General features: G+C 38.4%; 1 protein-coding gene across 3 annotated transcripts in view; it reads left to right on the forward strand.

Annotated features, from left to right (window-relative positions):
- Window positions 1-19,135, forward strand: part of LOC139727963 (uncharacterized) — a 50,040-nt gene extending 30,905 nt beyond the window's left edge. Inside the window, exons 1-10 of one of the 3 annotated variants that reach the window (XM_071638934.1) lie at window positions 543-773; window positions 6,625-6,730; window positions 10,202-10,481; window positions 13,093-13,188; window positions 14,230-14,277; window positions 14,754-14,891; window positions 15,494-15,601; window positions 16,107-16,295; window positions 16,791-16,983; window positions 18,622-19,135. In XM_071638934.1, the coding sequence (XP_071495035.1) occupies window positions 6,704-6,730; window positions 10,202-10,481; window positions 13,093-13,188; window positions 14,230-14,277; window positions 14,754-14,891; window positions 15,494-15,601; window positions 16,107-16,295; window positions 16,791-16,983; window positions 18,622-18,724 (1,182 nt within the window). In that variant the 5' untranslated portion in view covers window positions 543-773; window positions 6,625-6,703 and the 3' untranslated portion in view covers window positions 18,725-19,135. Of the gene's footprint in view, window positions 1-542; window positions 774-2,135; window positions 4,037-6,624; window positions 6,731-10,201; window positions 10,482-13,092; window positions 13,189-14,229; window positions 14,278-14,753; window positions 14,892-15,493; window positions 15,602-16,106; window positions 16,296-16,790; window positions 16,984-18,621 lie in introns of those variants that run through there. The other 2 variants (XM_071638935.1, XM_071638937.1) reach the window with 2 other exon arrangements.
- Window positions 19,136-20,688: the final 1,553 nt, after the last annotated feature.

Below are 20,688 nucleotides of genomic sequence, written 5' to 3' on the forward strand. Positions count from 1 at the left end.
TCGACTTCTTGCAGCCTTTCCTTCTTTCTTTCTTTGCCTAATTGATGACAAGGGGCTATAAAACTACTGTAAAGAGAAACAAACAACATACCAACAAATGCAGTTCAAACAAAACCGAACCCTCGTGTATACATGGGTAGATAGCAATACTCAAGTGGTAAAACCCCTAACAGTTACCTACACACTATAAATAGTAGAGAACACTTTTTCATCTTTTTTTTCGATTATAATAGTCCCTCACTATTATAGTCAAGGTGTGTAGACAATGAGACTAGCATTATTGTGTACTGTGGGAACAAGCGCGACGCTTAATACAAATAGAATGGGAAGAGTAGAGAGGGAAAAAGAATAGGGTAAGGAGGCGGTAAAGTCCCTTCGCAGGACCGAAAGGCACAGACCACAATAGTGTACATACTTTTTCACTGTTCAGGGGAGAGAGAAAAAAATGAATAAATTCGTTGAACCCCGCCCACACGTTGGTAGGACCCTGCACCGCCGGAAGATCAAACAACAAGCGCATTGCTATCAGTATAGTTTACCACATGCAATATAGTCACTCTGGCGGATAGATGTGTTGCTCCCTCCGTCTCTTCCACTACCAGGTCAGGTTTATTTCTTAGCTGCGATTGACTTAAAGATTTGAAAAAGAACTGGACTGACTAGGAATTATTCTAAAACAACATCCCAGGAACGTATCATTTGCCGGTTCTGCACCGCACTTCTTTAAGCTTGAAAAGGATTTCTTCGCCAAAAAACTTCATTCACCTAAGCGGGTAAGGCGCAATTAATTTTTGCTTATTTTGATGATCAACTCGTATAATGTATGCGGTAAAATTTAATTGTCTTTAATTGTTGTGCGTTATGGGGTTTTTCCCATTTTTGCGCTCGTGTACATGGATTGAAGCGAATGTTTACCTGGTATTCAGAGGTAATGTCGTGATCATGCCATGCAATGACCATTACAAACCCACGTGTTTCATCTTAGAGTGTACATTGTGAATGATCGCGGCTGAGGGAATCGCTGACTGTAGAGTTTCCACTGTAAATAAACTTTCTAGGATGATGGTGATATTTACTATATTCAAGGAGGTACTAGTACCTCCTTGCTATAATGTATTCTTCGCAAATTTTGCATTTACTGGCAATTTCTTCTTTCATCTGCATGAACGCCAAACCATACGATCATGCAATAACCTGCTCTACTCTGACACCATGACTTTTATGATAGATAGAAAAACTTGTCTGACTTGTTACCTGCAGCAAGCATTTTGTTGTTTTTGCTGTATTGAGAAAGAGTACGTTACTAAGAGTTCTAATAATACCGATAGATTCATCAAATGGGACGCCGTATATTCAAATGCTATCATATGATAATAACTTGAAAGTACATTGTGGTGGCGACTATTAACATATATTTATTTAAGTTGGAGATAAATCAAACAACAGTTTATACTTGTGTACATGGCCTCTTTCTTCCGACCCCTCCCATCCCATCTCTCTTTGTGTCTCTCCCTATCTCTGTCTCTCGCTTTTCACTGTATGTCCACCTATTAAAAGCAGTATGTAAAAGTAAGCTTCAGGATTGTAGAGTCCTCGCCTTGAGTAAAGAAAAAATACAATATATAGGTCAATGTCAAAGTGTTCACCATCAATTACTGCGTTTGTTGTGCATAAACCGCACCCTGGTGTTAACCGCACCCCCGAGCTCCGGCCAAATTATCATAAAACAATGGTACTCTTGGCACCTACAAAATAATGAATATACTTGAAGGTCTTCCATTACACTATTGGAGATAGTTGAGTGTTAGATATCACGACCGAGAGCGAGTACGACGTGCAGTGTTCGAGAGTTTGACAGGAATATGAAAGTGACTTGTCATCCCAGGCCTTTAAATCCATAACGCTATGTTTGATAAATCTTATCATTACCTTATTTGCTTCAAGAGGGTACTGTTAGAATGATCTCTAGTAGACATAGACTGCTTATTTGTTATAGGACATTTGTTGTTACTATGTATTAACTACATCCCCTATATTTTGAGAGTCTTTTTGGTAAAAAAAAAAACAGGGTTAAAATATCGGGAAATAATAATATTGGTATGGTTTTACTTGTCATTTTGAAAGCTGTATGAAACTGTTTTTGTCTCTATACATAGCTGGGCGGAATGTTTCCAATACACCTGTCACGATTGGATCATACAGAGTTGTTTCCATCTTCTCTGTTCCCCTCCTTATTAATGATTTTCGTTGTTGTTTCTTGTGCAATGTATCTTAATTATCTATTACGTTTTGATTTAATGTTTTCTTACACGGTGATGTGAGGTTTGACCGAGTTCTACTTTACTGGCCAAACGACGACCAATGACGACTAATACTCGTAAAGCGATTACTTTATACCACCGAGAACTTTTTAAGAAAGAGTTCAAAGAAATGGATTTAATGAATAGCTTGTCTCTTGGGCATTTTGATTGTTAAAAAGACATTTTGCATCGATCAGTAAAGTCGAGTAAGGTTTGTTCATAAAATTGCGGTTAAAAAGTTCAGCGTGACGACGTGCACAAGATGGGTTTCAAAGTCTATCATGAAGAATTTGGGCAGGGGGACATCACTCAGGAATGAACGGTGAACACGACGGAATGCTATTGCAAACATTTCTATAAAAAAAAACCAACTTGCTTCTGTCGCTGTATGCAGTCTTTTTATCTTGTCCTATCTTGTCTCAACAGCTTTAGTATTCGACATGGGCGTGCGAAAGATAAGGGAAAAAGCGAAAGACGCGCGAACAAAAGCTGGAGAACATAAGGACAAGGCCACACATTGCTCGCTCAGAAAAAGGTAAAACCCCTTCGTCTGATATCCCACGCCTACTCATGCATGAATAGCGTGCTGTATGGATTGAGGTTAATAGAAGGCACTCGACTTTACGTTAGATTGACAAAAATGTAGTCGATTTTCGTCATTGCGTGCATGAGGTTTACTGGTCTATAGGCTGGGGTAGGATCAGTAGTAGCCGCTCAGCTCCTCACGACCTACCTTCCCTGAAGACTAAATCGTGAGACTACTTGATCTGCCGATAATCGATCGATAATCCGACCAAAGGCTCGAACATGTTTCACAATACTGCTGATTGGAGATGAATATTTAAGCCTGTTTGGTATTGATTTTGGTATTTTGGGGGTATTGATGTCCTACATGGCTAATAGCAATACATGACAAAATCTTTTTCAACTGTATATTATTTCCAACACAATGACAAGTTTGATTACTATAGATATCAACGACAGTGAAGAAGATGTGAGGGAAAAAAAATCTGTGCTTTGCTGAGAAAGAATCTGGCAGTATAGTCTGAATGTGCGTGTGTATCTCTCCGTGTGCAGGCGAGAGGAGTTGAGAATATCTACCAAAAAGATTATAGGTTCTTGTCATTGTCAACGCGCGAAAATAACTGCGAAAATAACGGGGAGCCCATTGTTAATAGGGGAAGCAAAAAAGAAACCATATAGCATTTATGAAGACGATAATTACAGTTTCACCATGGCGCGGCCATAATTCCCCATAAGTATAGGACATTTTGCACGCCGCAGTGTTAGCCTTTGTGTAGATAACTTGATAGACGGACATAATGGGCGCATCTCCTCGGTTTCATTTTCGAAGTCCAACTTCTGCTTTCGCCCGCAAACAATTTATGGCCAGCTTTCAGAGTGTACAACAGACAACGTACTTTTCCAGAATATTCATACAACGTACACGTCTGTCTTATAGCAGCAGCTTGTTCTATCTCACGGAGGCTGCTCCACAATTCTCACTCGACTTGCAGCATTGCTTTAGACTTCGTTTCATTTTGAAGCGGAAAATAATTTATCCAACTTTCCTGTATTATATTTCATCTTTACCGGTGTTCCTGTATAAGGAGAGCATGGTTATCTTCTGTACTCAGATCTAATTGTTTGGATAGCACGCCATTCGCCGACATGGCGACATCGTGGTAGAGGAACGATTTCAATGAGCGTCATCCTTTCAGAGAGAATCGCAATTCGTAAGTTGGAAAGTAGGCTTATTATGGTCTACTCAACTTTTCAGTTACACACCCTATCATATTGCCTGATCATATCGCTTTCTTCCATACGTCCGGAATGCATATATCTGTATCGAAAATACCCTGTCTTAACCCTTCGTGTGCTTTTGAGTGCTGATTGGCGCAGAAAACTCCATAGCGGAATACAGATATCCAAAGTCCCTTACAAAAAAGGAGGTTAACACACATTCAGTTTGTAAGTCACAGTGGTTAGCGGTGGTTGGAGGGTGTGATCCACTCCTGAAAAAGGAAAAAGAAAAAAAAAACTCCTACTGCTCAGGGTGGCACTTCCGGCCAAGTACCATAATACCACAAAGTTGCTGATTTCATCGCCACCAACGCTGTATCACTTCCTATGCCAAACTCAGCCTGTTCCGCCCACTGTTATGCTAAACAGCTAGGTGCTTCGATGCCTTCCCCCGGACGTAGATTAGCAGAACGTGCCCACAAAATAATTGTCATCATCAGTGGCATCAAGGGATGTGGTTAACTTTGTGCTCGAGAGGTGTTCAACCATACCTCATGGCAAATTTACTCTGCGTTTTCACCATCGTGTGATGAACATAATCATATTTTCACTGCTTTTTGCGCGGAGAGTCGATCGATCTGAGCTGAGCTGAATTTTTGCACAATTAATAATGCCGTGTAGTTCTGCATCGAACACAAACATGGACCGTGGGTGTATTGTTATCCCTCGCTTCGGTTACAATCAGATTTTTCTATCATCATGATTGTTCAGTAATTATTCCATTTACATGATGTTTCAGGCACACATCTCCTGGTGGTTTGTATGTCAATGTAAATTATTCCTGAACTCACAACTTTTTTTCTGTTATTTTCCTCTATTTTTCATTTCGGCTTTGCACAGAGCGAAAGATTAGGACCACTTATTGAACGTTGAACTCTAAAGACAGAGATGTTAAGCCCGGTCTAGCATGAATAAAACGATTTGTTGTGATGCTTAGCCGGGTTATTATAGGGGTTACCATTTCAGGGCTACGTTCATTATGTTTTGTTTCTTCGTTTGCTTGGTCCTTCCAACCCACTTCTGTTTACTGGTTTAATTCTTCGTTAATGATTCATGAATGAGTAACGTATATAAGATGAGTTGGTTTACAGCACAGGCGCTGCTCTGTAGACTTATCACGTCATATCACAGTGAAACATGCGATGACCAATGGGCAAGTACAAGAGCAAAGTAACTATAACTTCCCAACAACGGCCTATGCATTGAGCTCATTATCCATTCTAATCATGTGGTTACAACCTATCCAATAAACACGCAGGTCACTGCAAAATACGACTTTTTTTTACATTAAATGTGTTATGGTATATGCGTAAAATGAACATTGTCCCATTAGATTGATTCATCTGGAGCGCGCTCTTCCTGAGCGACAAGTCTTAAAGGAAGCCCAAACCCAAAGAGAAATGTGGATTGAGTGAAAGCAGCAACGTTACTGAGTAGAACATATCAGTGAAAGTTTGAGGGAAATCGGACAATCGGTGCAAAAGTTATGAATTTTTAAAGTTTTGGTGTTGGAACCCCTGGATGAGGAGACTTATACTAGAGGTTATGACGTATGTGTGGACAACAATATATACAGAAAATATAAAGGGAATTCCACGAAAATTCATTTTTCTTGAAAATTATACATTCCATCAACTTAATACTGACATGTGTTAAGGCAATTAGTAATCATTCCCCCTGCTTTCTGAAAGCGGTTAGTCAAGTTCTCTTTCATAATAATAGAAAAGTTAATACTTGTGGAATTTTCTTTATATTGTCCGATTTTCCTCAAACTTTCACTGATATGTTCTACTAATGTTCCTGCTTTCACTCAATCCACATTTCTCTTTGGGTTTGGGTTTCCTTTAAGACGTCTTGCTCTTAAAAAGTTTATATAGACTCAAGAATCCCAAATAACGAAAGCATGTGTAGACACTTGAACACGCGAGTGGCTAGAATGAATAAGAACCTGTCACATCTTCTTGCCCTGGGTAGATTTGACGATGTAAGATATGGAAGGAGATAAAGAGTCAAAATATACATGATATATAGCGCCACTTGAGACTTCACACATCTTCTGTTTATTATGTATGGGAATTCAGGGTTCTTCCTTCCTTCCTTAATCAAGGCACCTCATGTCAGACTAATTTGAACGCATAATGTGCGCACATGGCACAACATAAAAATTAGTCGTTTGTAAAGAACAATAACTTTGACCTAAAAATAGGTAAATGTTTTTGAATCGCAAGTCTTAAACATGTGTCCTAGAGTCTTGCTTCCTTTCAAATAGTGACCAGTCAACATCACCTGAGATGTATGGCATTGTTATGGAATTACAACCTGGTTGAGATGACAGTGGTGATATTCTTTCTTCTTCTCTTTTTCAAGCACGAAGCCGAATGGGGTTTGTATTTAGCTCAAAGAAACCATAAAGCAGAAAGTCTTGCCGTCTATAGCAGTAGACTTTTTTAAGGTCTGGATCAGAAGAAAGCAACCGTGGTCTCATTTCCCTTTTTGTGTCTTCCTTTCAACCCACTGACAGAGACTCACATGAGGTTTAGCTGCCACGTTTCCCGCTCAAACTTCATTTCCACCGGAGGACTGTGCTCTAATACCTGACCATGAACTCGTTTAGTTCGGACCAGATGGTGAGCAATCTATATTACAGCATACACAGTTCTTAATATTGCTTGTCGTTTTGATTGATCTTTGATGTTGTACTTCATGTCCATAGCATTTATCGTGTGTCACCATTATGAGGACGATGGTGATGAAGATGACAATAATGATGAGAGACGGATTTTGATGACTATTGCGATTATCAGGATTATCATTGTTGGTATATTTCTTTTCTTTCATCCTCATAAGAATGATTAATTTTATTACTATTACTATCACTATCATCATCAATTTTTATTGTTTCTATTCTTATAATCTTTATTGTTATGATCGTTCATACCGATTATTAGGGGCAAGTTTTCCTCTTAGTAACTAAAAAACACAAATGCAAAATGCATAACGCGTCTATTTTGTTTCATAAGAAGCATGCGATACATTTGTGTCTTTGAACATATGTTGAATGAGTTTGGAAGAGCGAAAATAAGTGCATATAGAAAATTAAGACATTTATACAGCTACTGAAGTAGTAGGTTTTGCCACGTAACTTTGATGGGCCCATTTCGGTTGGAGTGCATTGCCGACAAATCCGTTGGCATTTTTATCATCTATATTGACAAAAACAGCTACTCTTCTTTAGTCATTGCCATCAACATAATCAGGTTTGCAGTTCAGAACTTGCGAGCGGATACGTAACAGGTAGATCAATCATTTGTGTCAAGTTCCTTTAAAAGTAGCGGATCCATTCGACACCATCAGGACTGTGGTCGCAGGAAGTGCCTGGTATTTAGCCGAACCCGAAACTTGAACATATCTCCCTAAGAAATACAACAATGAGCCCTTAAAAATGATTATGTGGTATTTCCACTATGGGTAGAAAGCGAAAGTCCGCTACATTGGCCATCAACGTTTTACATAGAAAAATAAACGAAGAATAAAAATGAAGCCTGTGAAAATGGATGTATCACGCATATCCCATTGACAAATGAATAGTTATGAGAAATATCCCCACTCATTTCTTTTCACGATGTAATTGTTTAATGAATGTTACTCAATTGTGTTTATATCCACAGAATACGTGGATGTAATGGATACATTACATTTCATACAAACAAGATTATGGTTATACATATTACTTGTGAAACCACTTTGCTTGTATACTTACACAAGCATGCAGGGATTTGTATAACATGCACGCGTACCCAGCTTACATCCATCAAAACTTCGCAAAAATGAAAGAGTTGATCCTCGTAACTTGAAACGAAAACGAAGTGATAGGGAATTTACGAAGGGTCAAGTGACAGTGTTGTCTTGGCAATCTACTCAAGATCGAAGGCACGAATCAAAAGTAGGAGACGAGGTCAATTTACCAAACTTGCTCTCCAGCAATAAACGATCAAGCAGTATATGGATTAATGTAGGACTAACCGCTTACATGTTATTCTCAACCACTCCCACTTTATTCTTTCTCATACAAGTCTTCCCACAGTTTCCTCTCCTCGATCCAATGCAATATTCCTCAGCATCGGTTCAAATTAGCTTCGATAAATGGAGTGAAATCGAAAGATAACAATAGCAATGATATTGATGTAGTCATGTTTATCCAGGGTAACCTTTTCAGTGAATACCAGGTAATTTATTTCGAGAATAGTGCATTTTGACGAAATGTTTCGCAAAACCTTCACATTTTTTCCATTCTCGCTTGCAACATACAGCACATAATCACGCAATGGACATGGCTCGATGCGCCTCAATGCACAGACAGGGTAACAAATCGTCCTGAAAGAAAGTTGAGCACATACAAAAAAAATGAACATTTTTTCCTCCCCCCCCCCTTTCGTGGTCTCCTGAGGATGAAAAGCAATAATGACACTGTTTTGTCATTCAAATGCACTTACCCACCTATCCCATACAGAAATGTATTAGCTCGCGATGTTTTCTAATGTCGATGAATGTGGACTTTGCTTTCCTCTACGTAGTCATTCTCTAAGCCATTTGAACAATGTTGAAGAAGAAAAAATACGCCGTTTTTTTACTTCATACATTCATGTACATATAAACACCCATACACAGGGACCATTGAACGACTTTTAGTGTGTGGGGATGGGTGGGCTGCATTCCCCACGCCCACTTCTGCAACCCCTTTAGATACACGTAAATCTTTCGCTGAAATACACCCTTGATAAGAAGGATGTTGCCAGTCCACGATGATGCCTTTTTTCACGGATGATTCTCTTTGTTACATCACAAACAAACGAAAAGAACGACAATAGAAATTTTGATCATTTTAAGCTAATATCTACGTATAGACATACGTTGCCACTTCTATTTAAACACTCTGAGAGTTTGACATAAGTTGTTAATGTTCCTGAAAATAAAATACAGAAGAATGAAGAATAAAGAAGACAGCACACATAGATTTATCTTAAAGGTTCTTTTATAAAACATGAGATTGTGATAGCGCATTAAACATTCAAAAGGTATTGGCTCTAAGATGCATTTAATGTCGTTTATGAGTCTATCAGTATTTGTGTGTGTCCTATGCATCTACGTTTTTGCATATTATAGAATGAAAGTGTAGTCCGGCGGGGTTTGAGTGTTATAGAGTGATTGCAGGACAGTGTTATTGGTAGTAGTACACTGTATCACCGCGCACTGGTTGTCCGGAATGCATAATACTTCCGGTTTTGCGGTCCTCAAAGGTCCACAATGCTCTCTGGGTCTTGGAGAGGTCAGTTTAGCAATGGAGGTTGGCCAGGCTTTCATTGCTTGACCAAAACACGGGTTGCCCGTGTTGCACAATATAATAAAAATAAGTTACATCCATTACAACAGCGGGGGATAAACAGCGTTTAATCGATGAGCAGGTCAAATTCTTCCAATCAAAAATCACAAGGAATCAGCTGTATTAGGAATTAAACCGTATCAACTCTTAGTATCAACTCTTAGTTTCCTTCTAAACGCGTCAACATTTGCCTTGTCTTTTCCCGAATTAGAATGAAAGAGTTATCGTTAGTGACACTTCTAACGTTGCCACAGATATAAGATTAGATAGGATATGTCATATTCTTATACCTTTTCCACAGAAGCAGACTTCATTTACATAAGTTTCAGAAAAATATATTATGTTATGTTTGTGTCCAAAGCGAATAGGAAATGCTGCTAAAACAACACCAACATCAACGACAATAAAAAACACGGTAGATTCATGGACATTTTGAAAATTCATTACGAGTCAAATATTCTATGATAGTACACTATGTAATATACAGGAACATTAAAATGGCCGTTATCATTTCGATCCCCTTTTGCTCACTATTGGCGATTTTTTTTTTTTTTTTTTTTTTTGCATACACTATAGACGATAACATGCACTTGAAACAACATCTCTTCTAGCAGAATGCCGTTTATTTAATTATTTTACAATCCTCTCAAGAAATATGGGAAGTGAACTCACTCAAAGCGAAATTAAACTATTTTTAATGTAAATTGAATCATTTCAGCTGTTGCCTAGCATCAACCATCTCCTAGACGGGGACATCATATTCCCGGCCGCTCTTTGCCAATCGTTGGTCAGCGAGGATGACCTGTACCATGGTAACGGGGTTAATGCCCGCGACGACAGCTCGCGACTGCCCAACAAAGTGCCCAAGCCACCCGACAGCCCCGTGTTCTCCGAGCTGACCACACCTTCTTATCTTCTCCGCATGTCGTCACACGACAGCTCTCAGTTGGTGCCCAACTTGGATGTGTCTGGAACGCCCTTTCAAGGTTTCCGATCAAGTACGTCCGAAAGCAAATGATGAATACATACACAGAAGTATTTATATCATTTTGAATGTTCAAAATAGAGCCGTTATGCAAACAAACGTATTAAACTGTAGACGTTTGCCACGGGTGAAGTATGAGCGTACAGCCGAATGAAGAACGTACTCTCATCTGATTACCTTGATGGCTTTTCTTTGAAGTAAACCTTCTCAATCCAATACATCCAGTCGAGTATTATAAACGAAGTATGTACAATGATTGACACATGTGTTAATCATCGTACACACTTCGTTTGATACTCAACTTGATGTGTTGGATTGAGAAGGTGTACTTCATCACTTGATATATGCTATAATCTTATGTTCTAATCGATTTTGTGATTCTTTCAGATATGGATGTATATATACGATCGTAGCTTTGTTATCATGGTTGGTGAGGTAAAAAAAAAAAGTGCAATAAACCTTCCAGGTCGAAAATTACTCCCCAAAACTGAAAAGTTTTCACGTGGCAAAGGCTGCCAATAATGTACACGGGTATAAATGGGCAAAAAGCGTTTGCTGTATTATCGTAAAATTCTATTGCGCCGACAACCGACAAGCTCATCTTCTATACAATAATCGGTATCACTAATTACAGCTTACCACTGGAAGGACTGACAAGAACAAAACTGAAACAAATCGTCTCAGGTTTGCAGCACATCAAAACTCAGCACAGTACAAAGGTCGAGAAAACGACATCTTATAAACGTGGTTGTATCGAATTAGGCACTCAATGAAAGGACGCAGTCTGGAAACAGAATGGCGGAGGGGGGGGGGCGGATTGTGATCACGTGACTTAAGAGATTGGTATGAACAGTGTAGCCAACAGATCATGGTTTGAAGTCCTTCAACGGAAGTCATAACATGACTTAACAGAACTGGAAGTGTTATTGTATTCTTGCAAATATTAATGTTATTACATAGAAATATGTTCTTCATATGACACTATTACCATCAATGCATGGAGTATCCATGGTTTGATTCCAGTTGAAGATTTATTAACTTAACACCACACGAATAATTCCTTTAAAAAGATATATAACGTCTCTTAAAATTTGAATGAAGCGTAAAATGATTATATACATCACTTTAATGGTTGATGTTAGGGCAGGGGAAATGAAACTAAAGGGATCGGATAATGAATGATGTGGACTAATAAACTAATCAGTTGCAAAGATGTTTCCATGCCATGTAATACCGGAGAGAAACTGAAGGCAGACGGGCGGTGAGATACGAGGAGATATTTTATAATGAGAGATGAGGTGTCGCATGACAGCTGCATTGATACAGCAAAGCAGCCGTGTAAAATGGCCACAAGTAGTTTCAGTTTTGCCAGAGACAGCTGCAGCAAAAGATCTTACAATACTTCTAATGAAAAGGGTCCACCATTTATGTCGTTGTAATTCAGACTGTAATGTTTGGTACTGTAGTAAGCGTAAGATTGAATATGGCGATACAGCACACCCGCTCTCTATACATCGTAGTCATTGTGTGCACTATTGAGAGGTGGCAAGTTTGTTCGTTCCCTATTGGGATTGTGAATACACGGAGTCTGTACTCTCGCGTCTATTCATTGTTAATGAAAGGCCAAGCAACTTCATTAAATATTTATGCATGCCCTGAACAAGACCCTATGAAAATGAACCACATTACAGCATCAATGAACTGTCCTATAACGTTACATTTTGAAAGAACTGTAGTCGCAATTTCGATAGTGAGATTCCAAACGGTGTACTCCATAACACACATGTTTGATCATTAAAAAAAAAATAACGGACAAAGACAAATGCAAACACGCCATGCTAAAAGCCACTCTTCCAAGATAGTTCTATTAATTGATGTACATGAAGTAGGCTCTGTTGAAAATAAGTGTCATTAACAAGCATAACTGTTCTTTGAATGTCTGTTTCATTTGAGTGTTACTTTATGACGAGTTCCCATATACCTCCTCTTACAATGTTAAGGCAGGTAGGTTGAGCCAACAAAACGCGAGTCATCCACTAGAAATTGGTACATAAGCAACGCTCCTCTAGAAAGCATTAAAGGGTGTGTACAGTTCTGGTCGAGGTGAAGATTTAGCTTTTAACGTTTTGAGAGATATTCAGAAACCACTCTATGAGATGTCAAAGAGCATGCAGTTCTATGGGGTATCAAAAGTTTATCCGATGAAAATCGGTTTTGAAATGGCTGAGATATCCAAAAACAAAGTGAAACAAAGAGATACTAATAAAGTCGGGGCATGTCGCCTTTTATTATTAGCACTTTTTTGGATATCTCAGCCATTTAAAAACCAATTTTCATCAAACAAACGTTGAATCCTTCTTAGAATTACGTGCTCTTGCATATAAAGAGGCTTTTCATTGTCTCACTTAGGAATGTTCGAAACATGAATCCCTACTTCAACCAGTACTGTACAGTCCCTTTAACAGAGGTTTACAAATGTATATATACTGAAACATTTGCCCAGTTATGGGGACTTCACAGTGGAGGTGTTCTTATGATTTCAAACTGTAGCTGAACTGTGTATAAAAACCTAGTTCTAGAGACATTTGGGCCCAAAGATAAAATAAATTATGATTGCTTTCTAGGTTCCGTGGAGCTACTGGAAGCCCTCGATCGACGGCTGGACGATCCGAGTTTTGAGACAATGCTAACCCGAGACATGCTAATGACTGAATTCCAAGGTAAGCAATCACAACAGACTCCTGTCGAACGAGATATATATACTCATTATCTACTGGACACAGCTGCATGTACACGGCCTATATGATTAAATTAATGCTTCTACACTAACCGACGATAAAATAAAAGTTCCAGTTCCCCAGGTAATTAATCATTCCATCTAGATATGCTCGTACGTGTATTATAACAAAACTGTAAGGCTCACAAATGATTTTGCCGTTCTCAAGTCTCACCTTCTATTCTTATTCTAAAGTCGGGTGATTAGATGATATCTTACTGACTTCACTTCCAAGATTTCATGATAGATTGTGATAATTTAGATCCCAGACATTCTGATGTGAAAGAACTTCCAGGGAAGTTGTAATTCCAGATGAAAGTTGTGTAAGCAAACAAGAAATCAATGGTGAGCAAAATGAGAAACCTGACTCCTAGAAGACATTACGACCGATTGTACATATATCAAAGAATACAGCGATAATAACCTTTTTCTTTTTCCCATTATCAGCTGGTGCATTGCTTGACGTCACAATTTTAACCATAATAATGGACATACCTGGAAGTTGTCAAATCTTATATGCCATTTATTTGACTGCAAACCGAGAGAGATACTTTACGCAGGACTTCAACTCTGTTTCATTTCTTTATCAAAACACCAAATGATAATGCAAACTTCATAAATGCAATATTTTCCGGACAACACGATCCAAATATCAGTCAAATATTACTTAATTCTTATGTCAGGTTGATTAAACATTGATATTCTGCTAAAGATACAGCGGATGCTAACCATAGAGCACATATACAGATTACTTCAACCTTATAGTTACTTATCAACCATCCTACGGTGGACATGTATAGACAGGAGAAAATAATATGTGGTACAAGAGGATTTTATAAATTGTATTAAAACGGTGTTTCCTTACAGAAATGATGAATTATATGACATTTTCTGTTATAAATAGACACGCTTAAAGATCATTTTTCTATACAAGAGGTGTCGGAAAAGATATAACTTTGAGTGTCTTTTCCTGTTCTTTTGGCAGATGATGAAGAGCTAGGAAGTGCCTTGGGAGCGATCTACATCGAGGACGGTAAGTTTAGAGAAATAGAAATGAGGTAAAAGGTCAACTTAAAACGTCGTTACAAAAGATATCAGTTCCTGGTCTCATTCTGATAAAACTAAAATTAAAACTTTTAAATCATTGGAATTAAGATCTGTGTCAGAAATTTCAACTCATGACATGTTTCACTTTGATGTGTAAAATGTGGATGGTAACAGTGATACCTGCATTATTATATAACTTTATCTTCGTAAAAGCCTCCAAATAGTAAAATGTAGGGGTAATGTAACCATGTTGCACGTTTCTACAAAGTTTGTATTAGAACACAACTTTACCAAGCAGCAGATGCTCTCAATGTTAGCATGTGATCGAGACATCTTGCTGATTAATTCGAAAGAAATACTAACTTTACTTACACATCGCAATCAAATGTATGTGTATGCATATGTCTGTGTATATTTAGATAATTAATGTTCTAAATTTCATATCTTCAATCTTTGAAACAGAAAACAACGTTCCAAGTCCGACCCCATCAACTCCTTTTGATGCACCACGATTACATGACACGGCAGAGCTGGACCTTCTTTTGTTCCCAGAGCACGGGAGGACAGAGAGAAGAAAACATGACTCCCTTAGCACAGAAGGTATACTCCTCTACCCAAACCCAGTGGACACTCCCATATTTCCATTTCCCATGATTATTTGAACAGTATACTGTATATTTGAATGAAATCCATAGAAAACAAACGTCTTTCAGGGAACAGGTGGTTGTAGAGGATGTTCAGGTACATGGAAACTGCTTTGAATGGGTTTTGGGCGAACAGTGTAACGGCATTAGAAAGACAGGTCGTGTTATGATACCGATGGTCGCTAGACCTGATTGACCGTTTGCGATGAAGTCTAAACCCTGTGTATCACAGTTAACTGTCCTAGTTGTTGTCCACTTCTCTATCTTAATATCATTAGAAAGACGATCCCACAGTGACTGACTGTTGTATTCCAGGCAACAGTGTAATCCATGTAAAGAGCAGAACAGCGGCAAATCGAAAAGGTCAATGTCAGGTTTTGGTTCATGGCGCTCAGCTGTTTGCTTTGTCCAAAAAGAAATGGATGGAATCAACGTAACCTTACGAAAGTATAGCAAATGCTTGAGAACTTAACAGCGTGTCATCTGTGTTTATTTCAATTATGTAAGTGAGTGACCTGCATTATAATCTGAGAACCTCTCCCTCATCTCTCTCTTTAGATTTATCCACATCGGACAGTGGAGGGGAGACGAGTAGCTGTCCGTCACCAACAGCCAACCACAGACCCACTTTCCTCACCCACCCAGTGTCCACCAAGTCCAAATCAGGTAACACCAAGCCACTGACCTCATGACCAGATATCTGAATATCTTGTGCACCATTGTTGTTGCTTTTTTGTTTCGCTTTGTGTTTTTTTATTTTGTTTTGTTTTGTTTTGTTTTGTTTTGTTTTTTTTTTTTTTTTTTGGGGGGGGGGGGTTTGCTGTATGTCAATCTGTGTTGCAGTTACAGCAGCTAAGATGAATGGCATTGCCGGTAATATATATTCTGAACTCTCTCCTCTGGTAAAACAAGATGAACTGCCATTAATAGCACGTCAACCTTATAGTATGTATATCTCTGGTTGTGATTAAAAGTGTAACGTAACTTTTCGTCGACAGTTTTTTTTTAATGCAAAATAAGCAAAGAGTATGAAATGCAGAACTTCAGAAGTGGATTTGGTGCAGAACTTCAGAAGTGGATTTGGTTACTACAATAACTGCTTGTTCCTCAAATAGAATGTTTTGCTAGATGAAATGAAAAGATTTTGACGATGATTTTATTTGTTCTGCAGGGAGGACGCACAACTACAAGAGACGCACCATCATGAAGAGTCTGACCGAGTTGGGCCCAGACGGTTCGGGCACTCTTCCTTCCCCCACGTCGGAGAGAAGGAAGAGGGGGCGACCACGCAAGAGGCTTGGCGGCGAGCTGTCCGAGAAGGTCAATGGACATGGACGGAGGAAGACGGGAAGAAAAGCTGGTGAGACCAATATAGAAATTGTATCTTTTCCCTCTTGTACAGATGAAGTATCCCCAAACGTAAGTGTGTAAATGCAAGCAATGTCAGTGAATGCGTGAGAACATTCATTTGTTCCATGTGCCGCCTTCTCTTGATTAAAACTGTACAATAATTCATATTCTCATCGTAGAATGATGTAAAGCTATCATTGTGAATGTCTCACAAGATTTTCGAGAGCATTTAAAGAGAACTTGACTTGATTTGTTAAGAAAGCATGAATGATTAAAGTTGTCTTAACATTTCTACATCAGTAACAAGTTAATTATTTTCAATAGAAATTAATGTTTGTTAGAAAGAGAGAGAGCCTGAGGTCTTATAGGACCATGACCAGAATGAACCCCTTTCCCATTAAAGAAAAAAAAACTTAAAAGAAAGGAATGCACTGAAAATGTTACTTTAGAAAAGGAGTTGATAACTTTAAAAAGAAAATGCTTCTCTTCCGAAATGCTGTTGCAGTGAAAGGCAGCCATCTTTGGGAATTCATCCTGGATCTACTGAAGACCGATGCTTACTGTCCTCAGTACATCAAATGGGAAGACAAGGACACGGGTGTCTTCCGCATCGTCAACTCCAAGGTGGTGGCCAGCAAGTGGGGAGAGATCAAAAACAACCCAAGGATGACGTACGAGAAACTCAGCAGGGCCATGAGGTAAGTCCTCTATCTCATTGTGTTAAACCTATCTATCTTTCTATCCATCTATGTATCTATCTTTGTATCTATCTAGCTACCTATGTATTATCTATCTATGTATCTATTGGCCTAATCATTAATTCATCCATATATACTAGATTGTGTAATATAACATTCCAGCTACACTTTGCGTTAGAAGTCAGTGTGCCCACACATACTGTGGACCTTGCATAATCAAACAGTGAATTAATTCAACACAAATATTCAGAAGATTTATTAGAGTGTTAAGAAAAGATGATACTGGCATCTCTTTCAACCACAATTCAAATTTCACGTTCAGATTTATTTAAAAAAAGCATTTCTTACTCAGAAGTGTGTCTAATATTTATCGGTAATCAACCGAAAAAAAACCAACAACATATCTTTAAGCTTCCTTCATGGCGATAGAGGAAAGGAATTGTTGAACCACAATACGCCATTAATCAGTAGTTGGCTGCATTCATTCACGAGAATATTCAACCCTGTTTCTATGATCTCCTTGAAACTACTGTTTTCACAATTATCACAGTTTGGAGATATTTAGATACATTTACACTATAAGTCCTTCGTTCACTGATCGACAAACTATTCATTTCATCATTTTCTATTCTTAAATTTTACACTGTGGTTATCCAATATCATTATCAAGTCTACAAACACTAGAAGACATGTTGTTTCTTCTTCAGTAGTCTTGTATATCTGACTACTGAATTTGATCATTGAATTAACAAAGCCACTGCCAGTTACAGCACATCGATATCCTTTCAAAATTCATTTGAAACTTGCGTCATATTAATCTGAATTAGGAGAAGGATTCAAAGTAGTTGGGATTGCAGTTGTCTCGATAGAATAGACTAACGAGCTAGTTTGATTTTAATCTGTTTAGTGGCAGACAATTACTTTGACTGTTCTTTACATCTGATTTCCAGCTTTACGTCAGATCTAGGATTGGAAATCGTTACATAAATGAACTAATATCTAGTAATAGTTATTTTCTGAAGATATTATGACACATTTAAACTCGGTATTGACACTACTGCTAGACGCAGGAATTTAAAACGCAGTCTTGTTAGATTACCACTATACTAGTATGATTTTGCCCTGGTGAATGCCCAAATATTTTTGAATGATATTTTGAAATACACACATCATGCTGCAAAGCTCAAGCATTGAAAAAAATGCTTTGTTATCATAGACTCTGAACACTAGCTACCAATGCGTACGTTGATATTACGGGCGTACTCGATTTTTTATTCTTATTTTCATTTTTATCATTGTTAGAAAGGGGTAGCACACTGTCTTCCTGGTCGAACGTACTTTGTTCCTGTGCTCTCGTGATATATCATAATGGTGCAAGGAAAGTGAAGCATAACAGACATCGACAGCGATATGCCACGTGACATGATTATGATAAAGATTATGATAAAGTGGATTGTGAGTTGGTCATTCAGATGATGATAAATATGTTCTCTCAGCCCTCACAATCATAAGCCTTTTATAGGCTGTAAAACAAGCAGAAAGTAATTGCAAACTCTGATCACATTACGAATGATTATAAGCACGTCTCTTACAGAGAAAAGATTAATATTTCTGGCCATTTTCTGTCTTTTTTTGCAGGTATTACTACAAGAGGCAAATTCTTGAGCGAGTGGACAAGGCGAGACTTGTGTACAAGTTTGGCGAAAAGGCTGAAGGTTGGAAGGAATCCCTCGACATGTGAATGAAATACGTACAGTAGAAAGGCACCTATCAGCCTAGCCATTGTCTGGAGATTTGGAAAACTTGATGAACTATGGAGTGAAGCCCATGCTCTAAGAGGTTGATATTGGATTGAGCTGTGGAGTTCTGCAAGAAGCTGTAACTAGTGCCTACTACTGGATGAAAAGCCTGTAATATGGTGTCAGAGATGTGAGATGGGCGTGGCAACAATGCACAAAAACTGCTTGTCACTCAGGATGAAAGGTTCTTGTCAGAAAAACAGTGAAAAAGAAGGAAACGAACTCAAGAAAACAGGATTGACGTAGTGTCTCAAACATTCTTTTCTCAAAAATCTCGTTGACTGACTGAGATCTGGGAATATGTTTTCCAGGAAGGAGTTTAACACTAGGAAATCTGGAGAAATCAGTGCGAAATTTTGCACAAACCTTCTCGATAACACATTGATCTGTCTGATCTGCGTTTGAGGTTTCATGTTGCAAGTCTATAGACTCCGACACGAAAGTGGAACACAAGATGAAGGGTTATGTTTTGAAAATCAAAAGTTTAATTAGAATTCTGGAGCTTGGTACAAATCCTCTCTTGGGCCTCCAAGAGTCTCTTGTATGTACGGAAAACGACGCTCGAACTTGAGAGGTCTTGTACTTGAGTAGCTCGTATCTAGAGCACTTTAGCTGTATCACTTCAACTGATTAAGTTTCAGACATTTTGCTGCTCTCCAGGCTTGCCGTGTGAGGTACTGTAATAATACCCTGCGTTAGAAAGAAAGTAATTTCAATTTGTCTCTCTCCCTCTCCTTGTCCCTCCAAGTCGATGCATTTAAAGTATCTTTTCCAGCCATGTTGAACCAACTTCTAGTTTAAAAAGGCACACCAACTTGATTTTACTATCATTGGATTGTTTAATGTCTAAAGAAAAAGTCATACCCAAAACAGTCACGTTTATGCGCACATACTATTTTAATCTTATCGCCAAGGCTTTGACTAAATTTTAAGCTAGCCAAGTCTTGGTGCTCAGTCATTAATTTTCCCCTTGTCTCTGCTGCGATATGCACAAACGGACAAGATGACGTCTGGTAGGAGTAATACAGGAATAAAGGAGAATAATGGCTTGAATTCGAATCACACACTGTTTAACAGTGAAGCATTATCATAATAGATTACGCTTCTCATCACAACTCGACCAGATACAAAGAATGCTACCTCCCCAGACAAACCGCATGTGTCTCGCTTTGTTGCCTCCACAATAAAAATGTTGTTTACCCCAACCCACATCAATGGCAGTCATGCTATCACGTGTGCATGTCAAGAGCCATCACGTGATCATCTTCACTCTTGCGTCTCCCACAACCCACGCCAGTGTGAATTGTTTGTGTTCTGCTGAAAACTGCGAAAGCAGTCGATGATTTCATTCATCTTGTCAATGAGAATGTTTCCCGAAAGTCTGTGTATTATTACTCACACTATACAGACTTCTACGTTGTGTACATTCATATCTAACGTTTGTCAAGAAGAGCTGTCTAGTATTCTTCACATTGACGTAATGAGGAAAGTATCAGTTTCTTTATTGACAAAAAAAAAAATGAGCCTTGGTTGATTTATCAGTACTTTATATTATTGTTTATGTGATCATTATGTAACAGTCTTCCTTAATTGTGTTTTGACATCACAAGTGTACTTTTTTCCAAGCCACTGTACAATCAAACTTTGAATTATTAGCACTGTGTCTTTCAATGTGGGTTTTCCCCTGCTGGAAGGGGCAAGTAAGAAAAAAAAACATATTTGTCTACGTGCAACTAGCAGTGCTATGATAATCTTAGACAAGAAAGGGTTTTCACTTATAATCCGTTCGTTTTCGTTAGGATAAGATGTACAAAATAATAGTTATTTTCCAGCAGTTGTTCATATTGAAAAGCGATCGTTTGGTTTTCATGAACACTGATTGTAAAAAGGAGAAACTATAGATTTG

This window comes from Diadema antillarum, unplaced genomic scaffold (genome assembly GCF_040938485.1).
Source record: "Diadema antillarum isolate AM-2024a unplaced genomic scaffold, OU_Dant_1.0 seq00000160_RagTag, whole genome shotgun sequence".
Taxonomy (NCBI): Eukaryota; Metazoa; Echinodermata; class Echinoidea; order Diadematoida; family Diadematidae; genus Diadema; species Diadema antillarum.